Source organism: Anguilla rostrata, chromosome 10, assembly GCF_018555375.3.
Source record: "Anguilla rostrata isolate EN2019 chromosome 10, ASM1855537v3, whole genome shotgun sequence".
NCBI classification, from domain to species: Eukaryota; Metazoa; Chordata; class Actinopteri; order Anguilliformes; family Anguillidae; genus Anguilla; species Anguilla rostrata.
The window spans coordinates 8,848,272-8,872,584 of record NC_057942.1 but is presented as its reverse complement, the minus strand read 5'-3'; the positions used below and the strand labels follow the sequence as shown (position 1 = coordinate 8,872,584).

Here is a 24,313-nt window from a genome sequence, read left to right as displayed (position 1 = left end):
AAAATGTATTTACTCAATCGTATAATGGCATGTTCATGCTGTTCAACTACTTCTAGTTGTACTTCTGCATGTCCAAAAAAGGAAACAAAAATGTTAGAACTTGCCCGAGGGTTAAGGTAAGCGTGATGGTGTACATCTGTTAACCTAATTGGGCCTTATTCATTTAGACACTATCAAACTATGAGCATGCAATTAAAGAAAGCAACACCGGCTCAAATAAAAATGCATCTACTTGTAATCCATCGACTTGATAAACTACCCTGGATACAACCAGCTTTCCTGAAGGTCAGTAACTAAGTCAGGAGAATATTTCGCTAAAAATAACACTTCGTAGCAGGGGATGGGAAGAAAATGTAGAGCAGCCAAGCCAGTTGAATTCTTTCATTTCCCCCGCTCAGGAACACATCGCACTCCTGCACGTCAGTCCACCCTCTTCACTCCTGTAGCACATATTGATTTCATCTCACCATCTTACCAGGGGTCATCTTCCCAGGCTGTGTTTTTGTCACATGGGATCCAGTTCACTAGCCCCCTTTGCAGAATAATCACCCTTTCTCCCTTCGCAGTTCGTGCTCGGTGATTGTGTTCTTACAGGGGGGAACGCACGTTCTCATCAGAGATGCGCTGAGCGTATGGAGCTCTGATTGGCTCGCTCCAGCTATAACCCCAGCCCGTGCGCAGGCGAACGTTTACATGTGCACTTGACAAACTGACCCCGACCACATTATTTATAGGCAATTTCAGAATACACGTGTGGAAATAAGAGATCATTCACGATGCACTTGAAAAACTGAGCACCATGGATCTCTGGCTTCCAGTGAGGCAATGTCGTATTTATTGAGAAAACACAAGAGGGCTATACAATCACACACAAAAAAACCTCCATTAACTGAAACAAAAAATAGTACAACGCAAAAGAGACTCCTTTATATAGTTTCTTTCATTCTTCGGTCTGGCGATAACACTTTTCAAACGGAACCCACGCAAAACTAATTTACAAGAAAGTAACCTTTGATTAGGAAACGTGCCACTTTAAAGCGCGGCAAATCAAAAGCAGGCTTAAAACAGCACAGAACCATCCAATTAACAGAAAGGCGCGAGGCGGCCCAGAGGAACTACGCACAGCGTGCGTGTGCGATTAACGACGCATCACTGCTAACTGTGAGCGCGGAGAGAAAAAAAAAAAACTCATGTACCGCAACGTCGGAAGCTGCTTAACACTTCGTACCCCAACACAGCTGGCACCCCACAACGCGCAAACTGGCCCCAGCTCCTGGGGAAAGACTGGGCACTGAGTCACCACGCTATTATTAAACGCGAGCTGCGCAAGTTAAAACAGAAGAGCGGCAGCGCTTGGGTATTTTAAGCTCGGGAACATGTCCTTTTTACGCAGCGGATTAGCCTAATTACACGGGGAAGCTAGATGGTGTTGGCGACAGGCTAAGTGCAGAGGAACTGGCAGATGAACTTGTGCAGCTTTTCCCTGTTCTCGGCCTGCTGGAAGAGGGGACCGATCCCAAGGTATACGCCGTCAATCTCCACCACCTCCTCCAGCGCCTGAAAACACAACACATGCGCTGAAGACACGCGCACAAACAGCACTGCAAACACCTTGCGAAAACGAACATGCGCGCACAGTCCACGTCTTCCATCCCGCCGGCCTCCTCCCTCTTCCATTCCTCTCTCTCTTTCTCCCTCTCTCTGACTTTTCTCATCTGTTTCTCATCATCACTTCGGCACCGCTGCCTACTCGCTTATTTCCTGTCAGCTCAATTCTAATCCAATTTTCTTGACTTTATTTGTATGACAGGAGTGGCTCCAGCAGCAGCCCCAGCCAGTGCAGAAGGCCCGTCTCCCCCTCTGCTCCCACATCCACATGCAGCCCTTTCATAAAGGCCGACTCCAGCCAACCTTATCAACCTCCTGTCCTCCCCCTGTCTTCTCTCTCTCGCTCTCCCTCCCTCTCCCTCCCTCCCTCCCTCTCTCATCTCGCTTCTTCCACAAGTCTCGCCTGTGACCTACAGAGCTGTGAGAAATTCACTGCACAAACCCATTCTGAGGGAAGGCTGACATGAGCTACAGACAGACAGACAGACAGACAGAGGGAAAGATCACTGCCTCCCAGCAGATATCCATTCTGAGAGAAGTCTGACATGAGCTACAGACAGACAGACAGACAGACAGAGGGAGAGATTACTGCCTCCCAGCAGATATCCATTCTGAGAGAAGTCTGACATGAGCTACAGACAGACAGACAGACAGACAGACAGAGGGAGAGATTACTGCCTCCCAGCAGATATCCATTCTGAGGGAAGTCTGACATGAGCTGGGGAGAGAAAGAGGGACAGACAGACATGCAGACAGACCAACAGAGACAGACAGACAGAGATCACTGCCTCCCAGCCAAGACCCCCATCAGAGCTACAGTAATTCCCACCTCCCCCAATCAAACGCGTGCAGACACAGATGGACCAATGGGAAGCACCAGCAACACACGCGCTCTACGCTACACTTCCGCTGCGAAGGCACCATCGCTTACTCAACGCCGCCCAAACAAAGAGCCCCAACACCGAAGGGCCCGTTCTCCAGAGCGTCCTTCGGTGATGAAGGTTATTTCGGACGACCTCTGAGGTTGCGTTCCTCTCGGCACTGAGAGCCGCGTGAGCGTCGTCCCATCGAGCGGACGCGCGAGCTCGTCTCTGCAGCCCCGACGGCTCGTTCCCCTGACGGTCACCGCGGCGACACTCACCCCCAGATCGGTCAGCGTGCGGACGGCCTCCCTCGCCACGGCTGCCCACGAGCTCTCTGCACGAAAACGATTAAAACATCAAGAGACAATCAATACCCTGCAACGCATAAAACTAATAACAAAAAAACACAAGAGTCCATCAACACCCCAGGATGCATAAAAATAAAAAATTTAATTCAAACATGAGGAAACGATCAACGCCCCAAAATGCATAAAAATTAAAAGACTCTTTTCCCCTTAAATTCTTTTATTTGCATTCTGATTGCATTTTGATTTTATCACTACAAGGTGTGTCTTCCAAAGTTTACTGTCAGTTTAACGAAACGATCACGAAACAATCACATTAATCATTTCAGCAATCGATTAACATGCCAAATATGCAACACACCGGTGTGCACGGGAACACACATACGTGCGCATTCACACACGTGCGCATTGACACACGCACACACCTGCACACACACACCCCTCTCCCTCAGATTTTCAGTAAGAATTTGATTAGGTTCATGTGGCAGCCCTAAGATGGTTTCTTTTCTGTGGGGTGCTGTACTGAATATACACGGCATGGCACATGATACTGTCCAGGAAACGGTTCCTAGCCGCGAACTGCAGTGAATTGTGACTCAGGCTATAACTACATACTCCTTCCATACTCCTACTGTTTGTAGGCTAGCGTGGGACCAGCACATCTGTCTGGTACAGCGAGATCTCACTGCAAATGCTTCATGATAATGGAATATGAACATAGACATAATGTCCTGAGAAACGGCGTAACAGCTTGTATTTATGTAAATGTGTCAGTGGGGGAAAAAAGGGGGGGGGGGGGGGGGAGAACTTCTTGTCCGCGTTTCGGTTAGGTATCTGAGGAAACGGCTCTCCGCTTCACCCTTTCAAGTTCTGCGTTTCATCGCTTCTCTGCCTTTTCGCTCTCCCTTCACTTCTCCCTTCCCTTGTTTTCTCTTTCACTTCCTTTAACCCGTCTCTCCGCGCGAAAGGCCAGCCTGGCTTTGAGGTCCACTTGAAAGCGCGAGGAGGGCCTCGCAGGAAAGGGGGGGGGGGGGGGGGACGCACGATTGATTTGGCAACCGACTCATTAAACGCTTGACGCGCCACTCTCATGCTAAAACCATCGCCCATCAGTAACCGGCACAGTGCATCCTGACTCCTATCAGTCATCATTAACACACGCCTCCGGTGACTCGCAACGGCCACGGCGGTTATGAAAGCAGCCACGGTCGGTTTGCACGCACGTGTGTCGCGACAGATCATGCATGCTGTGAACAGAACCTTCCCTCACGCTTATAAAACGTGGTCTGAGCTGTACCACCCCGGGGGTGACAGGTGAACCAGATGAGCCAGAATCGAGTGTCTGTGCGCACGTTTTTTTCCCCCATTCTCGTTGACAAAGGGAACGCTTGTTCAGGACGGGGTCTGTGACGCCCTTTGAAATAAATGTTTAGCATTCAGCGTGTTGCTACTAAGCAGCACGCTCTTCCTCCTGTAGCTCAACACCAGCCTTAATGTCACTGTTACACACTAGCTTCTGTGACAAATGAAAGAGTCGATGGAGTCAATCAATACCCCGGAATGCATAAAAATGAAAGACTGTCCAGGAACACTTCACCTCTTACATTTTATTTTATTTGCATTCATTTAGATTTTATCTCCACAGCCCACAGGTGTGTCTTCCAAAGCGTGACTAAGTGTACCGGCAGTTTAACAAAACTGTCACGAACCAATCACCTTAATAATTTCAGCAATCCATTACATGAGAAATATGCAACATGGCCACATGCAAGGGAACACAAACACGCACACGCATTCACATGCGCACACACACGCATTCACATGCGTGCACACACCCCTCTCCCTCTATCAGATTTTCAATATGATTTGATTAGGTCCATGTGGCAGCCCTAAGTTTGTTTCTTTTCTGTCGGGTGCTGTACTGAATATACGTGGAATTGCATGATATTGACTAGGAAACGTTTCCTGGTCTAACCTTTGCAAACTGCAGTGAACTGTGACTCAGGGTATAACTAAATACTCCTTCCATACTCCTAACTCTCGTTTGTAGCTTAGCGTGGGTCCAGCACATCTGTCTGGTACAGCAAGATCTCATTGTAAATACTTCACGATACCGGCTTACGCATATAGACATAATCTCCTAAGAATCTCAGCCATAACAGCGTGTATTTACGTGAACGTGTTGGCGGAACACATTCCTCCCCCCCAATACAACATATTGTGTTTAGGATTAGTCTTCATGTTGGCAAGCCTTTAGCCGCACGCTAGCTAGGCCCCATGCGCAACCGTACTGTTTTCGAAAAACATCACCGGGAGCCGGGGGGGGGGGGGTGCGGGGAGTCTCAACTGACATCTTCATTTTCTCCACATCGTCTCGGCAAAATCAATCAGCGCAAAATCAATTAAAACGGAAGTGGGGTAAAGGAACACGCGGTGTTGGAGTGCGTTCACACGCTGGTTAGAGGCAGTGCGGCATGCTGGTTAGGGAACGGGGCTGGTGTCCACGGGGCAGCAAGCCTCCGGTTCAGGGTCAGTGCCTTCAGCAAGGCTCTTAACCACAATTACTTCAGTAAATATGCGGCTGTGCATTCAGAAACCACGGCTGGGTTACTATGTAAAAAAAAACACTGGAAGCTGTGTAAGTCACACGGGATAAGAGGTCTGCTAAAGGACTGAAATGTAAATGCATAAACATGAGCAGCAATGTTGCAGATTTGGTTTGTATGTGTGTAGACTTGTTGTTCAAATGCATAAAAAGTGAAACTTCTACCTTTAACTGTCCTCGCTCCACAATCTTTAACTACTCCCCACTGACACAGTCCTAACTCCATACCGATCTTTTGTCGATTCCATTTTCAGAAAGGCATCACTGCCTTAGAAGGGGCCTAAGGCTAATTTTGTTTTCATTAATTTTTTTATTTTGGTTCCTCGTGTACCGAAAACAAGTTAATTTTGCCACAACTTTTCTTTTTGTCAGGTGCTGAACATGATTGTAGTATTAAAACAGACCTTTAAGAGTCAGTTTTCCTATGAATAACTTTGCCAGATAACAACTCTCTTTGAGAAAGAAGGAACACTCTTCGCCAATCTGCACAAAATTATTTCTCAGACAGAGCGCAAAAAGGACAGGTTACAGCTTTGGCTGAGTTTTATTTGTGACATTAAACTGGATAAATATTTCGCTTTGACATTTATCGAACCACCGGTTCTTAATCCACAACTGCGAGATGCAAGAACAGCAATAAAACCCACTTTGAGGACCAATTGGAATTTCAGAAAGAGGTGAAACCTCTCTGGAGGTTGGAGCAGCAGCACTATTATTACAACGACACCATTGATCATGCTTCTGGTGTAACACTGGAATTTGTCATGCGTTGCAATCCATGCGAAAACAAAACGTAGCACCCCGGTGTTTACAGGCCCAAAGCCTCCTCAGAAAGCACCGTCACCTTCGCGCCAAGCCCGCCACAGCCTGACAGGAGTCGGGGCTCTGAGGACCTCTGGGTGCTCCTGAGGAGACGCGTTTGATTCTTCTTTCTTTGTGCTGATCGTTTGAAGTGAGTGAGTTAGTATTCAGTGTGATCCGCGGCGGGGGTGGGCTGGGTTGTGTTGCGTGTGTTGGGTCTGAGGGACGGGAGGCGGGTGGGGTGGGGTGGGGTGGGGTTCTTACCGAAACGTCGTCCGTCCTGTCTGGCTCTGTCACACAGGTGGGCGTGCAGCTCTGCCACACACTCAGGCTCTGCAAAAAGGGGGGGGGGGGGAGAGAAAGACACTGCAGTTCACAGGACAGGGGTGCAGCTGCTTCCCCTCACAACCCAAAATCGCTCCCCCGCCCCCCCGGTGCGGCCGCTCGATGCCACCTGCAGCCGCGGGGGCGGGCGGGGCCAGACCGGGCCGGTCCGGCAGCCCGTCTCCCTCTCCTGTCAGCGCCTGAGAGAAATCCGCGGGCGATCACAGCGTGTTCAGACAGCAGAGCTCGCTGCTCCGCGGAACTCTCCGGAATGAGGAATACGGGCTTAGACACCCCCCCCCCCCCCATGCCCCACACCCCCGCCCGGAGCCCAATCAATGGCTGTCTTTCCCTGCTTCTGCGCTCGATGCAGTCCTGCACAGGCCCGGCACTGATCAGGAGGGCGACTGATTGGAGGATCGAAGAGGGCGCACGCTCGCGAGCGATGACGAGCGCAGCTCGAGTGGCGACGGTCGCTCCGCTGAGCCGCCGGCTAGCGGCCGCTGCGGCTAACAGCCGACCGGAGAGCGGAACGCAACTGCGTTCATCCCTACGGTTACCTCCTGACGTCAATGTTGGGGAGATAAAAACGGAGGCAAGTACTTGTGGGCCTGATGGAAGTCTGAGACAGCCTCGTTTTAGTTTGCCTGTTCTGCGTTTAGCCCCAGGATAAAAGCCAATGGAAGCTGGGGAACTGCGAGAGAGAGAGAGACTGGGCGGGGTTGGTGAAGTGCGGCCGCTTTTGACCCCTGACCTGGAAGAGGGGTGTGGATGCTCGGCAGAGCGTCGATGGCCCAGGACAGCGCCCTCAGCTGGACGCTGAGCAGACTGCACAGGAAGAAGAGCAGGTCCGGGCACTGGCTGGGCTGGCTGAGCTGAGAAGGGAAGAACAGAGGCGGGAGTCCGTGCGGATCGTATCCCAGCAGGCACCCCTGCACGCTCGCCGCTAGCTTGTCACTATTAAAGCTAACATCAGACGGCATTACCAAACAAAGCCCAGATTAGGAAACTCACTCCCAGGGGCGAGGGTGTAAGAAACTTTCCTCATTTGCATAGCGGAGTCATTCCGTGAACACAAAATCAGTTCTGGCAGCCTGAGAGTCCAACACAGCAACACAGCCGACATAAAAGGAGTCCTTATCTTGAACCCAAAGACTGAGAGCTGGGCGCACAGAATTATTTGAGCAATTTAACAAAATTGAACGAAAAACGGCGCGAGACAAGACCGACGTATTGACGTCAATGCCGACACCCTTGTGTGACTCTGAGGACGATGCCACTGACCTCAAAAACTCGCCTTGACCGTTTCTCTTCGTTAAATATTCTAAACTGTGTGGTCCAGTTCTTTCTGGAATGATTCGGTTTGTATAGGACTGTCCTGGCTGTGGGTCTTGCGCCAATTTATTAGTGTTTACGATAGCTAAACCGAAGCAAGTCTGGCAGTGCTTTCTTTTTTTTTTCTTTTTTTTTTTACATTCCACACATATCACTATGTGCATCCCTGTAACCATTTAAATCAGTAACAAGAAATTTACAGTAAGCAATTGCCAGATATAAATCTTCCTGCTTTTCAAAGAAAAAGGCAAAATAAATGTGGGCCAAGGCATAAGGAGAGCCCTGCGTCCGCATGCGAGCCCGCTCAGCCGCTCAGCTAACAGCAATCCGCTGCGTCAGCCTGTGTCATGAGACTCCTGCGTAGCGTGCCGCATCAAAGCAGTGCCGCATCACCCCCACAGTGACTCAGACCGCGAACTCTCGCTTCCCCCATACAACCCAGCTGCAGCGTCAGACTCTCTGCCCGATCAGATCCCTTTGTACAAACCAGAGCAGCGGAGGTCCCGTCACGCGGAACTACGCCCAGTCAAACCTCGCTCACGGCGCCTCCTGACTCCACTGCCATGCCACGCCACCCAATTTTTGTCCCCGATTCAAGGTCTGTCCACCCTCATTCCCCGTTTGTCTGTACTGGTCAGTTGTTTCTGAGCACAGCAGTTTGTCAACTTTTAAAGAACTGCAGTGATCAATAAAGTTTAATCTAATAAACAGTATTGTTGTTTTTAATAATAAAAAAAGCTGTGATGGCAATTTTCCCATGACTGCAGGAAATGGCATACAGAGTGAATACAGAGTGTGTAGCTAAGAGAAAGAGAGAGGGAGGGGGGGCTGAGCATCGCTGATAAATTCAGCTGAATTTGGGGGGGGGGGGGTGCAGCAGTACGACCCCCAGCTGGGCTACCTTGTAGCAGCGCGTTTCCTGGTCCTCGCAGTCGGAGTCGCTGTGGTCCTGGTCATCCATCGTGCTCCACGTGAGAGTGCCTTGTTTCCTCAGAAAGTCACACACAGGGCGGTCCCTGGGCAGCTAGACACACACGCACACGCACACATACACACACGCATACACACGCACGCACGCACGCACGCACGCACGCACACACACACAGACACAACACACACACGCACGCACACACCATACACGCACACACCCACACACACGCACGCACACATGCACACACACACACAGAGACACACATGCACACGCACGCGCACGCGCACACGCAGAGACGCACACGCACACACACATGCACACACATGCACACACACACACACGCACGCACACAGAGACACACACACACATACACACACACACACACACAATCATACACACAGACAGACACACACACACACACACCACACACACACACATACGCGCGCACACACACACACACACACACACACACACGCGCACACACACACGCACACACAGAAACAGTACACATTATCTCTGAGTGACTGTGCCAGACGGGCAGCTTGCGTCTCTGGGGTCAGTGCCGCTGAGAAGGGGCTCGCGCTGGGCCCGGTCCTGGCTGCCAGGCTGCAGGCTGTGGGGAGAGGCTCCGCAGCGCTGCGGCGTCTATCTCCACAGAGCCGCCGCGCCCAGCAGATGGACAATCTGCATAATTACACCGGGCCACCGGCGGCGAGCCGCGGCGCCGGAGCGCCGAGGAGGCGCGGTCCTGATCGGCAGAGGGGGCGGGATCAAAGAGCCCTCGCCGCCTCGGCTGCCGCCGCGCAGAACGTTTCCTCCCCTCCGCGTGCGCCGCCGCACGAGGCGTCAATCACTCCCCCGTCTTTCCTGTCAATGCGGCCGAAGCCCCGCCCACCCCCCCCTCGACTGACAGCGCCGTCGACAAATCGCGTTTCGGCTGCGGTTAAGACGCTGGGGCTTAAAGTGTGAGGGGTGCGTTCCTCTGTCGTGATGCTCAGTCATGTTTGTTTTTTCCTATCTGCCGGTCCGACTCACGCTGTCTGACACACACTGTACTCTTTTTCTGTGTGAAGAGCGTCCGTCTGTCTCACCTCTTCCATAACCAGAATACCACAGCGCACCAGACTGTCCACCGCATCCAAAGCAAAGCTGAGAGGAGACTGACATGGCTGAGAGAGAGAGAGAGAGAGAGAGATTTATTAAGTTTGACCAGTGCACCTACAGTATGTAGTATATATGAGTAGATGTATTTGTATGTATACACAATGTGTGTGAGCATGTATATGTATGTATATACAGTATGCATATAAATGCATGTGTGCCTATGTGCTTGTCTATGTATATCATACTGCGTATGGTATGTGTTCTAGTATGTACAGTATGTATGTATGTATGTGCATATATACGTGCATGCACACTGCAGTATACATGCATGTATGTTTGTTTATGCATATATGTGCATGGTGTGTGAATGTGTGCATGTGCATGTAGATGAATATGTATGCGTATATAATTGTATATTGGCATCTAGGTATATATGTGTATACAGATGAAAAATATAGATTGTTTGAATCAACTTTCAGTTATAATTATTGTGACTTATTGTTTTTTTATTAATGTTTGTAAAATGTTTTCTATGCTTTGCAAACACTATTTCATTTGTCATGCCAATAAAGCTCCATTTGAATTTAATTTGAACTGAATTGAGAAGGAGAGAGTGGAACAGAGAGAGAGAGAAAGACAGAGCCAAAGACAGATCCAGAAAGAAAGAAGGAGGGAGGGAGAGAGAGAGAGTGATTGTAAAATACTTGAAAATACTTTATCAAATAAAATTAAATTAAATGCATTAAATAAAAACTCCACACACACTCCGCACAGTCCAGCCACGCTCACAGAGAGATAGCAGAGAAGGAGGGGGAGGGGGAGAGAGAGAGAGAGAGAGAGAGAGCAATCACAGAGTAAATAACGAAGAGCGAGATACAGAAAGTAAACATCTATCTTCCTGGCAGACGCAGGCCGACGGGTCTTGATGTGTTTCCATCCCGTAAATAGACAGGGACCCGAGACCGGGCATGTAGGGAATGGAAATAAGACAAAGATGAAGGGAAGGCAATGAAGCACGGGGGAGGCCGGGGGAAGCGAGGGAGAGCAATAGGGAGGAAAAGAGAGAGCGAAAGGGACTGGTGGGAGAGAGCGAGAGGGGAAGAGAGAGGGATAGACAGAGCAGATGAGAGAAAAAGGGGGGGGGAGAGAGAGAGAGAGAGAGAGAGAGAGAGACGGGGGGTTGGTGAGTGAGTATTTATGGCTTTGATTAAAAGACTATGAAGACGGTGGGATATACAGCGTGCCTGACTGAGGTAGATTTACGCACACTGACTGACTCGGGCTGGCTGCCGCATCTTATTCAATGGAAGTTTAATGGGCCAGCGCAGCCATCTATTTGGCTAAGCTGCTTTTACTTTAGCAGAGGGACAACACGCGCAGTCTTCAGGTGAAGAATACCCCACGCACTTACAGAGCATGAGAACAGTGCTCAGCTGTCAGTGAGCAAGGCCCCGCAGAGAGGTCAGCGCGTGTGTGTGTGTGTGTGTGTGTGTGAGTGCAAGTTAGTGAGTGTGTGTGTGAGTGTGTGTATGTGCGAGTGAGTGTGTGTGTGTGTGTGTGTGAGTGCGAGTGAGTGTGTGTGTATTTGCGAGTGAATGTGTGTGTGTGTGTGTGTGTGTGTGAGTGAGTGTGTGTGAGTCTGAGTGTAAGTGTGTGTGCGTAAGAGTGTGTGCGAGAGTGTGTGTGTGTGTGTGTGTGTGCGAGTGAGTGTGTGTGGTCTGAGTGTAGTGTTGTGCGTAGAGTGTGTGTGGAGTGTGTGTGTGTGTTGTGTGTGTGTGAGTGTGTGTGTGTGTGTGTGTGTGTGTATGTGCGAGTGAGTGTGTGTGTGTGTGTGTGTGTGTATGTGTGAGTGAGTGTGTGTGTGTTACTCACAGCACGGTGTCCTAAGGGGAGTAAGTAGCAGAGCTGCAGAGCTTTCTCAGTCAGCTCCTCCTGGCCCAGAGCCACATCAAACTCCATCTCTCCCCCACCTCCTCCTCCTCCACCTCCTCCTGCTCCTGCTCCCCCTCCTCCTCCTCCACAGCGGGCCACCTCACTCAGCATGGCTGACACGGCACATGCTGATACACATGCAGACTAATGCCTCCACTTCTACACCATACTGACCAAGACACGCACTTCAACAGGTACAGGATACACACACCCATGCACTCACACACGTGCATGCACACACACAGTCACACACGCCACAGACGCTGGGTACACACACTGACTCATACACCAGTACACTCACGTTGGTCGCCCTAGCCCATGGAATGCTGTGTCTTTGGAATGCACGACATATCAAAATCTTCTTTTTACCCTAATCCACTTGCAGTCTGACAAAATAATTATTCTTGCCAAAATACACCAACTCACAATAACACGACAAAGTACGCCACTGATTATTTTATTATGACACTTGTAACAGAAGCGGGATGAAATGGAGGGATTATCGGGAAGGAATAAGATGCAAATAACATTTTGCCGTTCTGATCAAAACAAATTTTTGCCACACAGGCTAATAATCTTAGAAAATCCTAGAAGCGATTTCTGTGTAAATATTATGATCAATAAGCAGCACAAATGTCAGACACGAAAAAAAAAATTGGCTCAGAGAAACAGGAGTAACTATTTTGTGATTCAAGTCTGGGTCATGGCCCTTTGTAATCATTGTAAAGAAAGACCATGGAATATCTGTGCTAATAGAACACAGATTATTTTTTCCCTACATTTGGGCTTTCTTCTGCAAAAAAAACACAACTGCAGAATCATGCGTTACCGCGACCACTGACACACCATGCACTCGGTCATCGATCCATACACACAAGAAATTAGCCATAAGCTACACTCAATATAAGGTTATAAGATAAGCAGATGAACAGGAAACACCACAGGTGAGCAGGTAACAGCAAAAGGGAACAGGTAATAGCATCGGTGAACAACTAACCGCATAGGTGCACAGTTAACAGCACAGGTGAACAGATAACAGCACAGGTGAACAGGTAATAGACGAGGCAGGTGAACAGGTACACACATAGTAACAGCACAGGTGAACACTGTAACAGCACAGGTGCACAGATAACAGTGCATGTGTACAGATAACAGCACAGGTGCACAGATAATAGTGCAAGTGCATAGGTAACAGTACAGGAGCGCAGGTAGCAGTGCAGGAGCGCAGGTCACAGCTACAGCACCTGGGAGGGTAAGGGGGAGACACACACCTCCGACGGCCTCCAGGATGAAGACGTGGGTGAGGACGTCGCAGTGGCGGGCCAAGCGGAGCACGGCCGCGGGAGAGAGGCGGGGGGCCAGGACGGGGTCCCCCCCGGGGGGCAGCCGCGCCATGGCCAGGCTGGGCCGCAGCAGGGACAGGGCGTGGTACACCACCGCCCACAGGGACCCCCCGAAACCCACGTCCCGGTTCCGGAACAGGACCTCCTCCAGGAGCCAAGAGGCGTCCCGGCAGAGCTGCGACAGGCGCACCCCCTGAGAGAGAGAGAGAGAGAGAGGGAGGGAGAGGGAGAGAGGGGGAGACGGGGAGGGAGGGAGGGAGGAGGAGGGAGGAGACAGAGTTGGAGAGAGAGAGATAGAGAGAGAGAGGAGGAGAGAGAGGAGGGAGGGAGGTGGAGACAGAGGAGCAGAAGGAGGGAGGAAGGGAGAGGGAGAGATCAGAGAGACAGGGAGGACGAAAGAGAGCAGGGTAGACAGCAGACAGCATAGCCTGTTGACCACAGTGAAGTGCTTTCCAATTACACTCAACAACCAGGGCAGGAGAGACAGAGGGGCTTGGCAGCGCTCCCAAAATCAAGCCCTACTCAACATACATATCGATTCCCTCTTACATTTTACGATCAGTGCCCACTGTGCGTTCAAATGGATTAACGAGTCATGCTGCGAGGTTCAGCTGCCTCCTCTCTCTCTCTCTCTCTCTCCTCTCTCTCCCTCTCTCCTCTCTTCCCTCTCCCTGCCTGGTTCCTCCCCACCCTCCCCCCCTCCCCCGTCCCTCGTCCCACCTCCGCCCCTCCGCTCGCTCCCCCCTCAACGCCGGGTCCCAGACGCGCCGGACTGGCGCACGCGTGCCCGCAGCGAGGCCAGAGGCCGGACGTGACCGTGGGCAGGCGAGGCGCCGGGCACGATGTCAGCGAGGCACGGGACAGAGAGAGCGGGAGAGAGAGAGAGAGAGAGCAGGCGCTGGGGGTGTGGCGGCGGTTACCCTGCGATGCTTGTGCAGCAGGAGGCCGGAAACCAGGCCGGTGGACATCACGGCTGTGCAGGAAGCAGCGGCTGAAAGCACAGAGCACAGCACAGAGATTTACCACACAGTCATTCCCACCAAGTAGCACTGAGATTTACCACACAGGACAGTCATTTCCATCAGAGCAGCACAGAGATTTACCACAGCACAGTCACTCCCACCAAGCAGCACAGAGATTTACAACAGCACAGAGATTTACCATAGTCATTCCCACCAAGTAGCACTGAGATTTACCACACAGGACAGTCGTTTCCATCAGAGCAGCACAGAGATTTACCACAGCACAGTCACCCCACCAGAGCAGCACAGAGATTTACCACACAGCACAGTCACTCCCACCAAGCAGCACAGATATTTACCACACAGCACAGTCACTCCCACCAAGCAGCACAGAGATTTACCACAGCACAGAGATTTGCCACACAGCACAGACATTCCCACCATAGCAGAACAGAGATTTACCACACAGCACAGTCACTCCCACAGCACAGCAAGATTTACCACAGTACAGTCACTCCCACCAGAGCAGCACACACACAGACACACACAGCGTGCGCACACACACACACACTCACAGTGCAGCAGGTGCTCAATGAGGGCGATGCAGAACTGCCTCTCTGCTAGGGGCAGGTCGGGGCAGCAGGAGGGGGGCAGGACCCAGGACACAGACTTCTGCCCAAATACGGCAGCGGACCTGGGGGAGAGGTAGAGAGAGCGCTCTTTCTGCGTGTGTAACATAAACCCTGATACAAACAGCCAGAGATAAGGCTATGAAACAGCATAACTGCACACCGCAAGCAAAGAGACAACTGAGAAACACCCACTCCACGTAACTAGAGCTGGACACACTGCAGACTTCAAACCTGTTTTTGAATATTGCAGGGAGCAGCAGTTCCTGCAGGGGGCGCCCTCCGTCCACACGACACCTCCCTGTCTCAAACATCTCCTGAGGCAGCAGCAAGGGGGAGGGAAGAATGACAGACAGACAGGTGGGTGGGACGTAGGTGAGACAGGTGAATGAGACAGGTGGGTGAGACAGGTGAGTCAGACAGCAGAAACAAAGCAGGTACAGTACACGCAAATGCACACCATACGTGGATATAACCGGACAGTAAACGGCAGTCCCAGAGGGAGGCACTCTCAGGCAAACGGTCACACACAGGGAGGGGGCCAGGGCAGGGGGTCGCATGTACCTTTAGAGAGAAGGCCTGCGCAAAATGGATCCTTATGCTTCCTCTCTGCCCGCCCCTCAGCATCGACACCACGTACCTCAGCAAGGACAGGACACTCCCCTGGGAGAATCACCATAGCGACAGCGCTCAAACACAGGGCAGACACCGCTTTACACAGCACCTGATGAGTGTCACTCACGGCGCCGTGGCAACAGCGCCGCGATGATGTCACTGCCGCCCGTAACGGACAGTAGGCCACACTGCGGCGGGACGGACCTGTCCGGGGGCGCCGGGGTCGGGGGCGCGGTCGTACGCGACGCTCACGGGGACCAGGCTGACGTCCGGCACGGCGCCGTCCCGCACCGCCTCCCAAACGCGCGCCAGCCACTGCCCGCCGCGCCCGCTTCCGGGAGAGAGAGTAACGCTCACGCTCTGCCCGTCCCGCAAGAGCTCGCCCACCAACTACAGAGAGAGAGAGAGAGAGGGGGGGAAAGAGGGAGAGAGAGCAGGAAAGAGGAGAGAGAGAGGGGAAGTGATGGGAGGAGGGAGAGAGAGAGCAGAGAAAAGAGGAGGAGGGAGGAGAGAGAAGAGCAGGGAGAGAGGGAGAGAAAGAGAGAGAAAGCGGTGAGAGAATGATGGGAGGGAGGGAGAGAGAGAGAGAGATGACAGAGACAAGGAGGGAGAGAAAGAAATATGGGGAGGGTTGTCAATGGGAGAGAAAGAAAATGAAAATAAGAGGACGGGACAGGGTTTCAGGGATATTAACCTTTATTTGCCAAATCTAATAAATTTGTCTACGCGACTGAATCACATCTCACAGATGGTTTACTTACTAACCACCTGTGAGATCTAATTCAACTGCAGACTCGTTTCTTAGATTCCAAAGAATCCTATTAATGATGACAAGCAGGGAAAGCGTACATGTCAGTATACATATCTGGATACGTGCCGGGGACCCACTGTTTAGGAGTAGAGCAATTAACCGATGCAACTGAGTCTGAGCCTGTTTCTGGGGGGCTTATATAACAGGGGACGGGCACTGAACTACATAAAGGAGAAAATGACAGCGAAACAATGGCCATGACAAGGGAGGCTGGCAAATATCAAAAGAAAAGGAGAAATGAATGGGGGGAAAAATAATAAACAGGAGATTTACGCAATGCTGTGAAACCAAACAGGGAATAAACTGTATCTAGATAAAAAAATAAATAAAAAAAATAAAAAAAACCCAGACATAAACTGTCTCCCTACTATAAAACGATCAAATCTATTTCTCTTTCACCCCGCCCCGCTCCGCAACTTCTGCTTTGGCTCATTTCAGGACGAGCTCAGACGGCAGGGGCGGAGAGAGAGCCGGCTTTGAAAAAGCAGACGCCGCTTTCATACGGTGCGTGAGAGCGGGCCGCAGACTTGTCTGGCTGTCTGTCTGTCTCGGGGAGCGCGCTCAGCTCCGATCTCTCAGCCGCCGCCGGCCGTCCCCGCCGCACGCCGAGAGTCAAAACCCTCCCACCTGTGAGGTAACGAACGCTCGGCCGGTGACATCACGGTTACGACCTCCAGGACAGGGGAGCCGGGCACGCTCAGTCCTTCACACTAATCGTGCGGTGTTTTTAAGATCACACAGGGACTTGAGGAGTGCGGGAATTCAGACGCTGCTCATCGACAGTTTCTTCCTTTGGAACATTTCTGAAAATACTAATAATGCCTTGTATTTATATTGCGCTTTTCTCACACTCAAAGCGCTTTACAGTGATGAGGGGGAAACTCTCCTCAAACACCACCAATTTGTACCAACCACTTGGGTGATGCATGGCAGCCATTTTGTGCCAGAAAGGCTCCCCACACACCAGCTGAGATGGAGAGGGAGAGAAAAAACTTCAGCCAATTAAACTGGGGGATAATTAGATGGTTGAGAGAGCCAGGCTGGAAATTTAGCCAGGACACAGGGGGACCCCCCATTCTTAGTGATAAGCATCAATGAATCTTTAATGACCACAGTGAGTCAGGACCTCAGTTTAACATCTCATCTGAAGGACGGCATCTCCTACAGCACAGTGTCCCCATCAGTGCACTGAGGCATATTTTACCAGAGAGAAGAGAGCCCCCAACAGGCCCACCAACACCACTTCCAGCAGCACCTTAGCCTTCCCAGGAGGCCTCCCATCCAAGTGCTAGCAAAGCCCACACCGGCTTAGCTTCAGCCATTTGGCAGGGGCAGGGTATATCGTGGTACGGCTGCTGGCAATGTGTGGCCAGCAGGGTGACAGATCACCACAGTGCACTGCGAGTGCGCCACACTCAGCAGCACTATCCTCTCTATGGGTGCAGATATCGTAGCAGGGAACACTGGAGAAAATACTTTTAAAACCTTTGTCCTCAAGTCTGCACCATATAACTTGAGAGCTACAAAGAAAAAAAGAGTCTCTCGATGAGGCGAGCGGAAGCACTCACAGAGGTCATGACGGGTCCGTAGAGGCTGTCCCTCTCAGCGTCCTGCTCTGCAGCTGAAGGAGCGGGGAGTAGTATCACACTGAGTCTCCGAAGGACAGACCTGCGTGAGGACAAACAGGAAGTGCTACAGCATCGGGAACGAGGCGCCAGACCCCCGGAGAGACGCAGGTGAGCGCTTTCAGCATGAGCACCTGTTTCGGGTAAAGGCCCACAGGACGCATGACTCAGACAGGACCCCGCTAAAGCAGGGCATGAACGCGAGGATGGATCTGAGAGGGGCGAGGGGAGAGAGGAGAGGGGAGAGGGGAGCGAAGAGAGGGGAGAAGGGTGAGGGGAGAGAGGAGAGAGGAGAAGGGAGAGGGGAGAGGAGGGAGGAGAGAGGAGAGGGGAGAGGGGAGAGAGGAGAGAGGAGAAGGGAGAGGGAGAGGGGAGAGAGAAGGGAGGAGAAGGGAGAGGGGAGAGGGGTAAGGGGTGATATTTTTACCTCAGCCAGGTGTTGCCCATCCACAGGGGGCAGACTGTGTAGGGGACCCTCAGGTTGTGACACAGGAGCGCCAGAGGGACCAGCGCGTAGTCCAGACCACACTGCGGCACGGACACAAACACCAGGGGGGCCTCCTGCAAGCACGCACACACACAACAACCACACACACACGCGCGCCACCAACCACACGCACACACACACACACACACGCGCACACCCAACACACACAACACACACACACACACACGCACACACCCACATACACACGCACGCACACACACGCACGCACACACACACGCACACACAAACACACACACACACACACACACACACACAAACACACCCACACGCACACACACACAAACGCACAAACACACACTTTCGGAATGCAGATCTAACAGTAATCGCCACCGTGGGATTAAATAGAAAGACAGACTGTGCGCAAACTGAGCGAGAGCCAGAAGTTGAGGCAAAAGCTAATATTTCATTCATAATGCAAATGACTCCGAGACACTGTGATTGTTTATTGAACGGCGTTGCGGCCCAAGGAGCAGCAGCTAAGACGCTGGCTGGGAGAGGGAATTTTAAGGCGCTCCTCCTGGGACCATTCCGGTGATGGAAGGCACCAGACGGGGCCCCGCCCTGCGTTCGTTCACTCATTCGCAGCGTTCGCAAGAACTTAACCGTTTGGAGCTCAGCGTTCCCAAAACTTAAATCGATGCCGAGGCGCACGCTAGCGGAGAAGGCGAATGAAAGACAAACAGACTCTCGAGTGAAAAGGGGGACTGGAAATAATTTAACGTGCACAAAATGTCCCCTTCGCCCGTGACCTTCTCCTTGGCCCTCTGGGGCAGCCACACCGGCTGAATGGGCTGCTGTCTGCTGGACTGGATGGGGTTAGGGCTGGGCGTGTGCACGGGTGTGGTAGAGAGAGAGAGAGAAAGAGAGAGGGAAAGGGAAGGAAGGAGGGAGCGAGAGAGAGAGAGAGAGAGAGAGGAAGGGTGGAGGACACTCTACCATCTCTGAGGCTTTGTGAAGGGCGGTCAGCTGGGAGAGATTGACCTGCACACTGCAGAACACAGAACTGAGAAGCTTCAGCAACAACCAACTGGTCACCCTGCAGAAAGGGAGATGGGGTGGGCAGGGGAGGGGAGGAGGGAGAGGGGTAAGAGAGAGAGAGCGTGAGAATGAGAGAAAGAGAGAGAGGCAGAGAGAGAAGAGAGAGATTTTATCTTGTATTTTAACAAATTGTCTTTGGCAATGCGATACAATGTATTGTTGTGCTAATAAAGCATATCTGGATCTGAATCTGAGAGAAAGACTGAGAGCTATGTCAGTGGTTCTCAACTCGGGCCAGAAAGGGCCGGTGTGGGTGCAGGCTTTTGTTCCAACCAAGCAGTTACACACCTGATTCTACTAATCAAGGTCCTTAGTAAAGACTCCAAAGGTTGATTAGTCGAATCAGGTGTGTAACTGCTTGGTTGGAACAAAAGCCTGCACCCACACCGGCCCTTTCTGACCACTGAGCTATGGCATTAAACAATGTACCAAGAGCTAAAGGAGCCTGCTGGCTGTGATGAGATTGCTATTGGGTAAAAGAGGAATTAGGTAAGCAGAAATGCAAGAGAAGCCTCATGTCACACACGGAAAGACACGGACCGGAGGAGCAGCGGTGAGATGCAGGTGTCGACGACGGGGAGGATGTGCGCAGCCTGCCCCCTGGTGGTCAGCCTGGGGAGCTGCCGGCCGTTCTGCTCAGACGCGCCGTCCGAAAGGGTTAGCGCGTTCCGCACCCTGCCGCGCGGGGAAAAATAACAGTCACAGGACGAAAACAAAAAACACTTCAGAGAACAAAGGCGCCATTGTGCGCTAACAAGGGACGTACACAAACGCTAACAAAAACAGGCCTGTCCTCCCTTCCTGGCATAACACTCTTACTGTGGTGTACAACAAACAGGTTATTCAAAGGTTAGGCCCACATGGCGCTAAAAGTATACGGCCGGAGGGGGCGAGGCATGGAATGGGTGGCGGGGGGGCTGGGGCGGGGGGGGGGGGAGCTGGGGGGAGGAAAGCAGAAATAGAAACACACGGCCGGGGGAAGAAGAGAGGGAGGGAGACGGAGGCCGACAGAGAGGAGCGCTCCATCTCAAAGCCATCTGCATTCCCGCAAATTTCCCCGTCCGCCGCCCACTCACAGAACCCAATTCAGCCGAGACGGCCTTCCTCGCCCCGCTAATTAATTGAACGTTGCGGGGAAAAAAGCTCTTCAGCGGCAGAAGCATAATCGAAATAATTTTCTCGCTACACCTCTCCTCTCCTCATTCTTCCTCTCTCTCGCTCTCTCTCTCTCTCTCTCGCTCCCTCTCCTCCCACTCTTTCTTTCTCCCTCTCTTTCGCTCGCTCACCTCCTGCTGGCCCAGACTCGGTCCGCTCGGCCGGGAGCGGGGCTGGGGTACACCCGGCACCCCCCCACGAACAGCACGCAGCACACTCTCCGGACCAGCCACCCCCGGTACCTGACGAGAGCGGGATGGAGGGGCAAGGATGGGGTGGGGGTGGGGGTGGGAGGGGTAGGCGGTGGGCTACAGTGAAAAGGCTTCATGGCAGGGACACTCAAATCTGCCCGTCGAGGCCAGGAGCGCGGCTGGTTTTCGTTTCTAACTGATAGTTAATTGACCGATTAATGCCTCTGATTTGCCAGAGATTTAACTCACCTGGTGCCCCAGGTTTAAACCAGCCCTGATTGGAGTGGAAGAATGAAAACCAGCAGTGCTACTGACCTCGGGGGCCAGATTTGAGTACCCCTGCTTTACGGGGACTTTCATCTTCATTTTCGGCACTCTTTGTGTGACCGTACCTGGTGTGCGTCTCGTTGACGGCCAGAAGGTTCTGGAAGCCCAGAGAGGGAGAGGTCTTCAGCAGCTTCCAGCCCTGTGAGGCACAGAGACGCACCGCTGAGAGACCGGATCCATCAGAGCCAAAGCCAGACAGCCTCCTCCTCCTCACTAAAGCACTGCCACCCCTGCCCGTCCACCCTGTCCACCTCCCACCCAAGCTGGGCGCCTCCCTCTCTCACCAGGCTCTTGGGGGTGCACTGGTGGCAGCACTGCCCCACCACGGGCCGAAATTTCCCCAGAAACGGAGTCACGGGCTTCAGCCTCTTCTTGATCTTGATCGCCCAGGAGAGCTGTGGAGAGAGAGAGAGAGAAAGAGAGAGAGAGAGAGCTGTGGAGATGGAGAGAGAGAGAGAGCGAGAGAGAGAGAGAGATGGCAGCTGAGCACGCAGTGTTCCTACACGCTGAGAAGCGGCTCTAAACAGACGTGCTCCCTCCTCCGACTCCACAACAACACACTGGCTCTCCCGCAGAAACTGACAGCAAGGCCGCGACTCGCCGGGCTGCTGAGTAACCGTGCCGAGCAGCTGACAGAACGAGCTCTTGTTTAGATTTTTATTGGTTTCAGCACGTAATTATAAAAGCAGAAACCGCGTTATAACGAGTCGCTGTACGCTTTGAACTGACAGAGTTAAGCGCTGGCGTTACGGGCAGCCTCGTCCTCTCTGCGCACGTCGATGCGTTCATTTATGTGGGCTTCCTTTAAGGCCAGGCAACCGTGTTTACATCGGCGGCTACCGCTCCAGCCTCAATTACAGAAAGAGCGTGATGCCATTTGAGTGCCGCCGCTCCGCGCGGCTCTCCCTGAATAAACACATTTGAAGCCATTTCGCTCCGCTGAAAGACGGCACTCCCACGTGCGGTCAATTACGGCGAGCGCTCGGAAGCGGCGCTCAGACTTCCAGCGGGGCTCCGAGCGGCTGATCGATAAGTCGGAGGCTGAGACGGCCGTAAAAAGAGAGCGACAGAGCGCGCCCGTGGGGGGGGGGGGAAGAAGAAAAAAAAGCAGAAAGGCTTCAGAAACGTATTCAAGAAATACCTCTAATCACCTCTACCTCTAATCAAGTCACTCCCTGGCTAATCTGAGCGCCGCTCGAGCTCACAAAAGCCCAAGTAATTAAAAAAGTTTTAATGAAAACATGACCAAGAAGAAGAAGAAGAAGAAAGAAAGAAGTTCCGCCTTCCCATCCATTCCACTTGTGGATTGTAATCAGTTAACATCTGCCGTTTGTTTTTTTTCGTCGGGCTATTTTTCCGTACGCTCGGTGTCATCGAAGCGCAGGTAATTAGTGCAGCCGGCGCGCGTGCGTCCGCATGCTAATGAGCGGGGCGGCCCGCTCCCGAAAACCCCGCCAGGACGGCGTTCGCTCGCGCCCCGCCGAGCCCCCGGCGCTGCTTACCGCCACGCGGCTCGGAAGAGCTCCCGGCCCGGGCTTCAAAGGCGCATCGAAAAATCCGCCTAAACCTTCCCCCGCATTACTGGAGGTGAGGAAACGCACAAAAAGAGAAAAGTTTGTGACTGAAACTCAGCGGTGAGGCTGTGAGGTGTCACTCCAGACAGGGATTCTACGTGAGACGTACTTTGGGGCATATTAACCGTAAATTTAACTAACGACCTATCTCACACAGGGGAGGACGCCTCATAGTATCCATGGTAACGCCACCATTTTGTATCTTTTTTGAGACTCAAAAAGATTAAAAACAGATACATGCTTGACTTGGTCAGCACACGCCAGTCTGAACTGCAAACGGGACACTGAGGAGAGGGGGCCATATCGGACGCGCACGCGTACATTTGAGATATTTGTTCTGCCGGAGTCGCAGTGAGGTCAGAGCGTCTCGTCCAGACGCTCCGATGCAGACGGCATTGGCAGCGTGTTCCTCCTGGATCGCTGTGCTCTTACAGCACACGCCGGTGGGGGGGGGAGGGGGGGGGGACAAGGCCACTCCACAGAGGCCGTTTCATACATTTCACAGAAACGCTCACACAGAGAGAGAGAGGGATTCAGAGGGAGAGGTGTAACTCAGCGGGGAGGCACACGGAGCGAAAAGAGAACGAGGCGCGGCGGCCTTACCGCCGGGCGGCGGGGCCGCGCGGGGGCGGCGGTCTCGGGCGCGAGGTCACCCCTCTCGCGCAGCATGTCCGTGGTCCTGTTGGTCGGCATGCCGGACCGCGCGGTTTCACAGAGACGCGAATCTGATCACAGCGTCTGAGGGAGGGCAGAGGAGCAAATAAACATCGTACTCCTCCAATGCTGGGGAGAGAGAGGATTACACTGGAACTCACAAACGTATGAACACACCTGCACAAAGACACACACACACATACATACACATGCACACACATGCATTGCACACAAACACACAAACACACATACACGCTCACACACCAGTGTGCACACGCGTACATGCACACAAACACACATACACATGCACGTGCACACGCACACACACGTGCACATGCATGCCCACATGCGCACGTTATGCACACACAAGCACACACGTGGCATGCATGCAGACGCACACAGTATCTAAAAACACACCTGTCGCACATACTGAATTTGAGATCCAGGTACAGTACTGCAAAGAGCATCAAGCACATTTTCAGCTCAGTACAGTGGAACCAACCCAACTTGACTGCAGCAGAGTACAGTGACATCAGCTGGTTTCAACTACATTGCTGTCAAAGCGAAAACAAAAAACACAAAAAACTGATGAGCCATCGTGCACTCGATAAACAGAATAAAGTCTGACAGTCGCTGAACTTATGGCAGCACACCTGGGTAAAGAGCGGTAAAGCGCTTAGCGGGGAAATCTGCCGGTAAATCTGAGCGGAAACGCCATCCTTATTAAAGACAGGGAGATAAATAGCTGAGTCTCAGCCTTGGCTTGGTTCTCAAAAAACCTAAGAACCCCATCCGCTTCAAACCCCCCCCCCCCCCCGCCCCATCTGGAAGGGAAAAAAAAATCCCCAAAAAGACTCCATTATTCTGCAATGAGTACCCGGGGACTGTTGCCACAATCTTCCTCCTCTGAGTCATCAATCAGCCAGAGCCCGTAGCTACGGTTACTGTCTATCGACCCGCTCGCAAACCTGCCCTCCAACCTCGTAATTCTCACATTAGCCAAATGACATCAGGAAAAGGGGGGGGGGAGGGGGGGGGTCGCAGAAATTAGCCAGAGAAAGCAGAAGTGCCAA

General features: G+C 52.3%; 1 protein-coding gene across 5 annotated transcripts in view; it reads right to left on the bottom strand.

The window, feature by feature from the left end:
- Nucleotides 1–812: 812 nt before the first annotated feature.
- Nucleotides 813–24,313, bottom strand: part of gpat2 (glycerol-3-phosphate acyltransferase 2, mitochondrial) — a 99,509-nt gene continuing 76,008 nt past the window's right edge. For all 5 annotated transcript variants that reach the window (XM_064353876.1, XM_064353875.1, XM_064353877.1 and 2 more), the window contains 21 exons: nt 23,190–23,324; nt 21,297–21,407; nt 21,078–21,151; nt 20,626–20,736; nt 19,880–20,014; nt 19,238–19,337; nt 18,221–18,354; nt 17,737–17,836; nt 15,562–15,747; nt 15,307–15,405; nt 14,977–15,059; nt 14,689–14,807; nt 14,072–14,142; nt 13,080–13,344; nt 11,749–11,936; nt 9,864–9,941; nt 8,743–8,865; nt 7,261–7,381; nt 6,447–6,515; nt 2,750–2,805; nt 813–1,557 (listed from right to left, as the gene is read on the bottom strand). In XM_064353876.1, the coding sequence (XP_064209946.1) occupies nt 1,441–1,557; nt 2,750–2,805; nt 6,447–6,515; nt 7,261–7,381; nt 8,743–8,865; nt 9,864–9,941; nt 11,749–11,936; nt 13,080–13,344; nt 14,072–14,142; nt 14,689–14,807; nt 14,977–15,059; nt 15,307–15,405; nt 15,562–15,747; nt 17,737–17,836; nt 18,221–18,354; nt 19,238–19,337; nt 19,880–20,014; nt 20,626–20,736; nt 21,078–21,151; nt 21,297–21,407; nt 23,190–23,279 (2,430 nt within the window). In that variant the 5' untranslated portion in view covers nt 23,280–23,324 and the 3' untranslated portion in view covers nt 813–1,440. The remainder of the gene's footprint in view (nt 1,558–2,749; nt 2,806–6,446; nt 6,516–7,260; nt 7,382–8,742; nt 8,866–9,863; nt 9,942–11,748; nt 11,937–13,079; nt 13,345–14,071; nt 14,143–14,688; nt 14,808–14,976; nt 15,060–15,306; nt 15,406–15,561; nt 15,748–17,736; nt 17,837–18,220; nt 18,355–19,237; nt 19,338–19,879; nt 20,015–20,625; nt 20,737–21,077; nt 21,152–21,296; nt 21,408–23,189; nt 23,325–24,313) is intronic.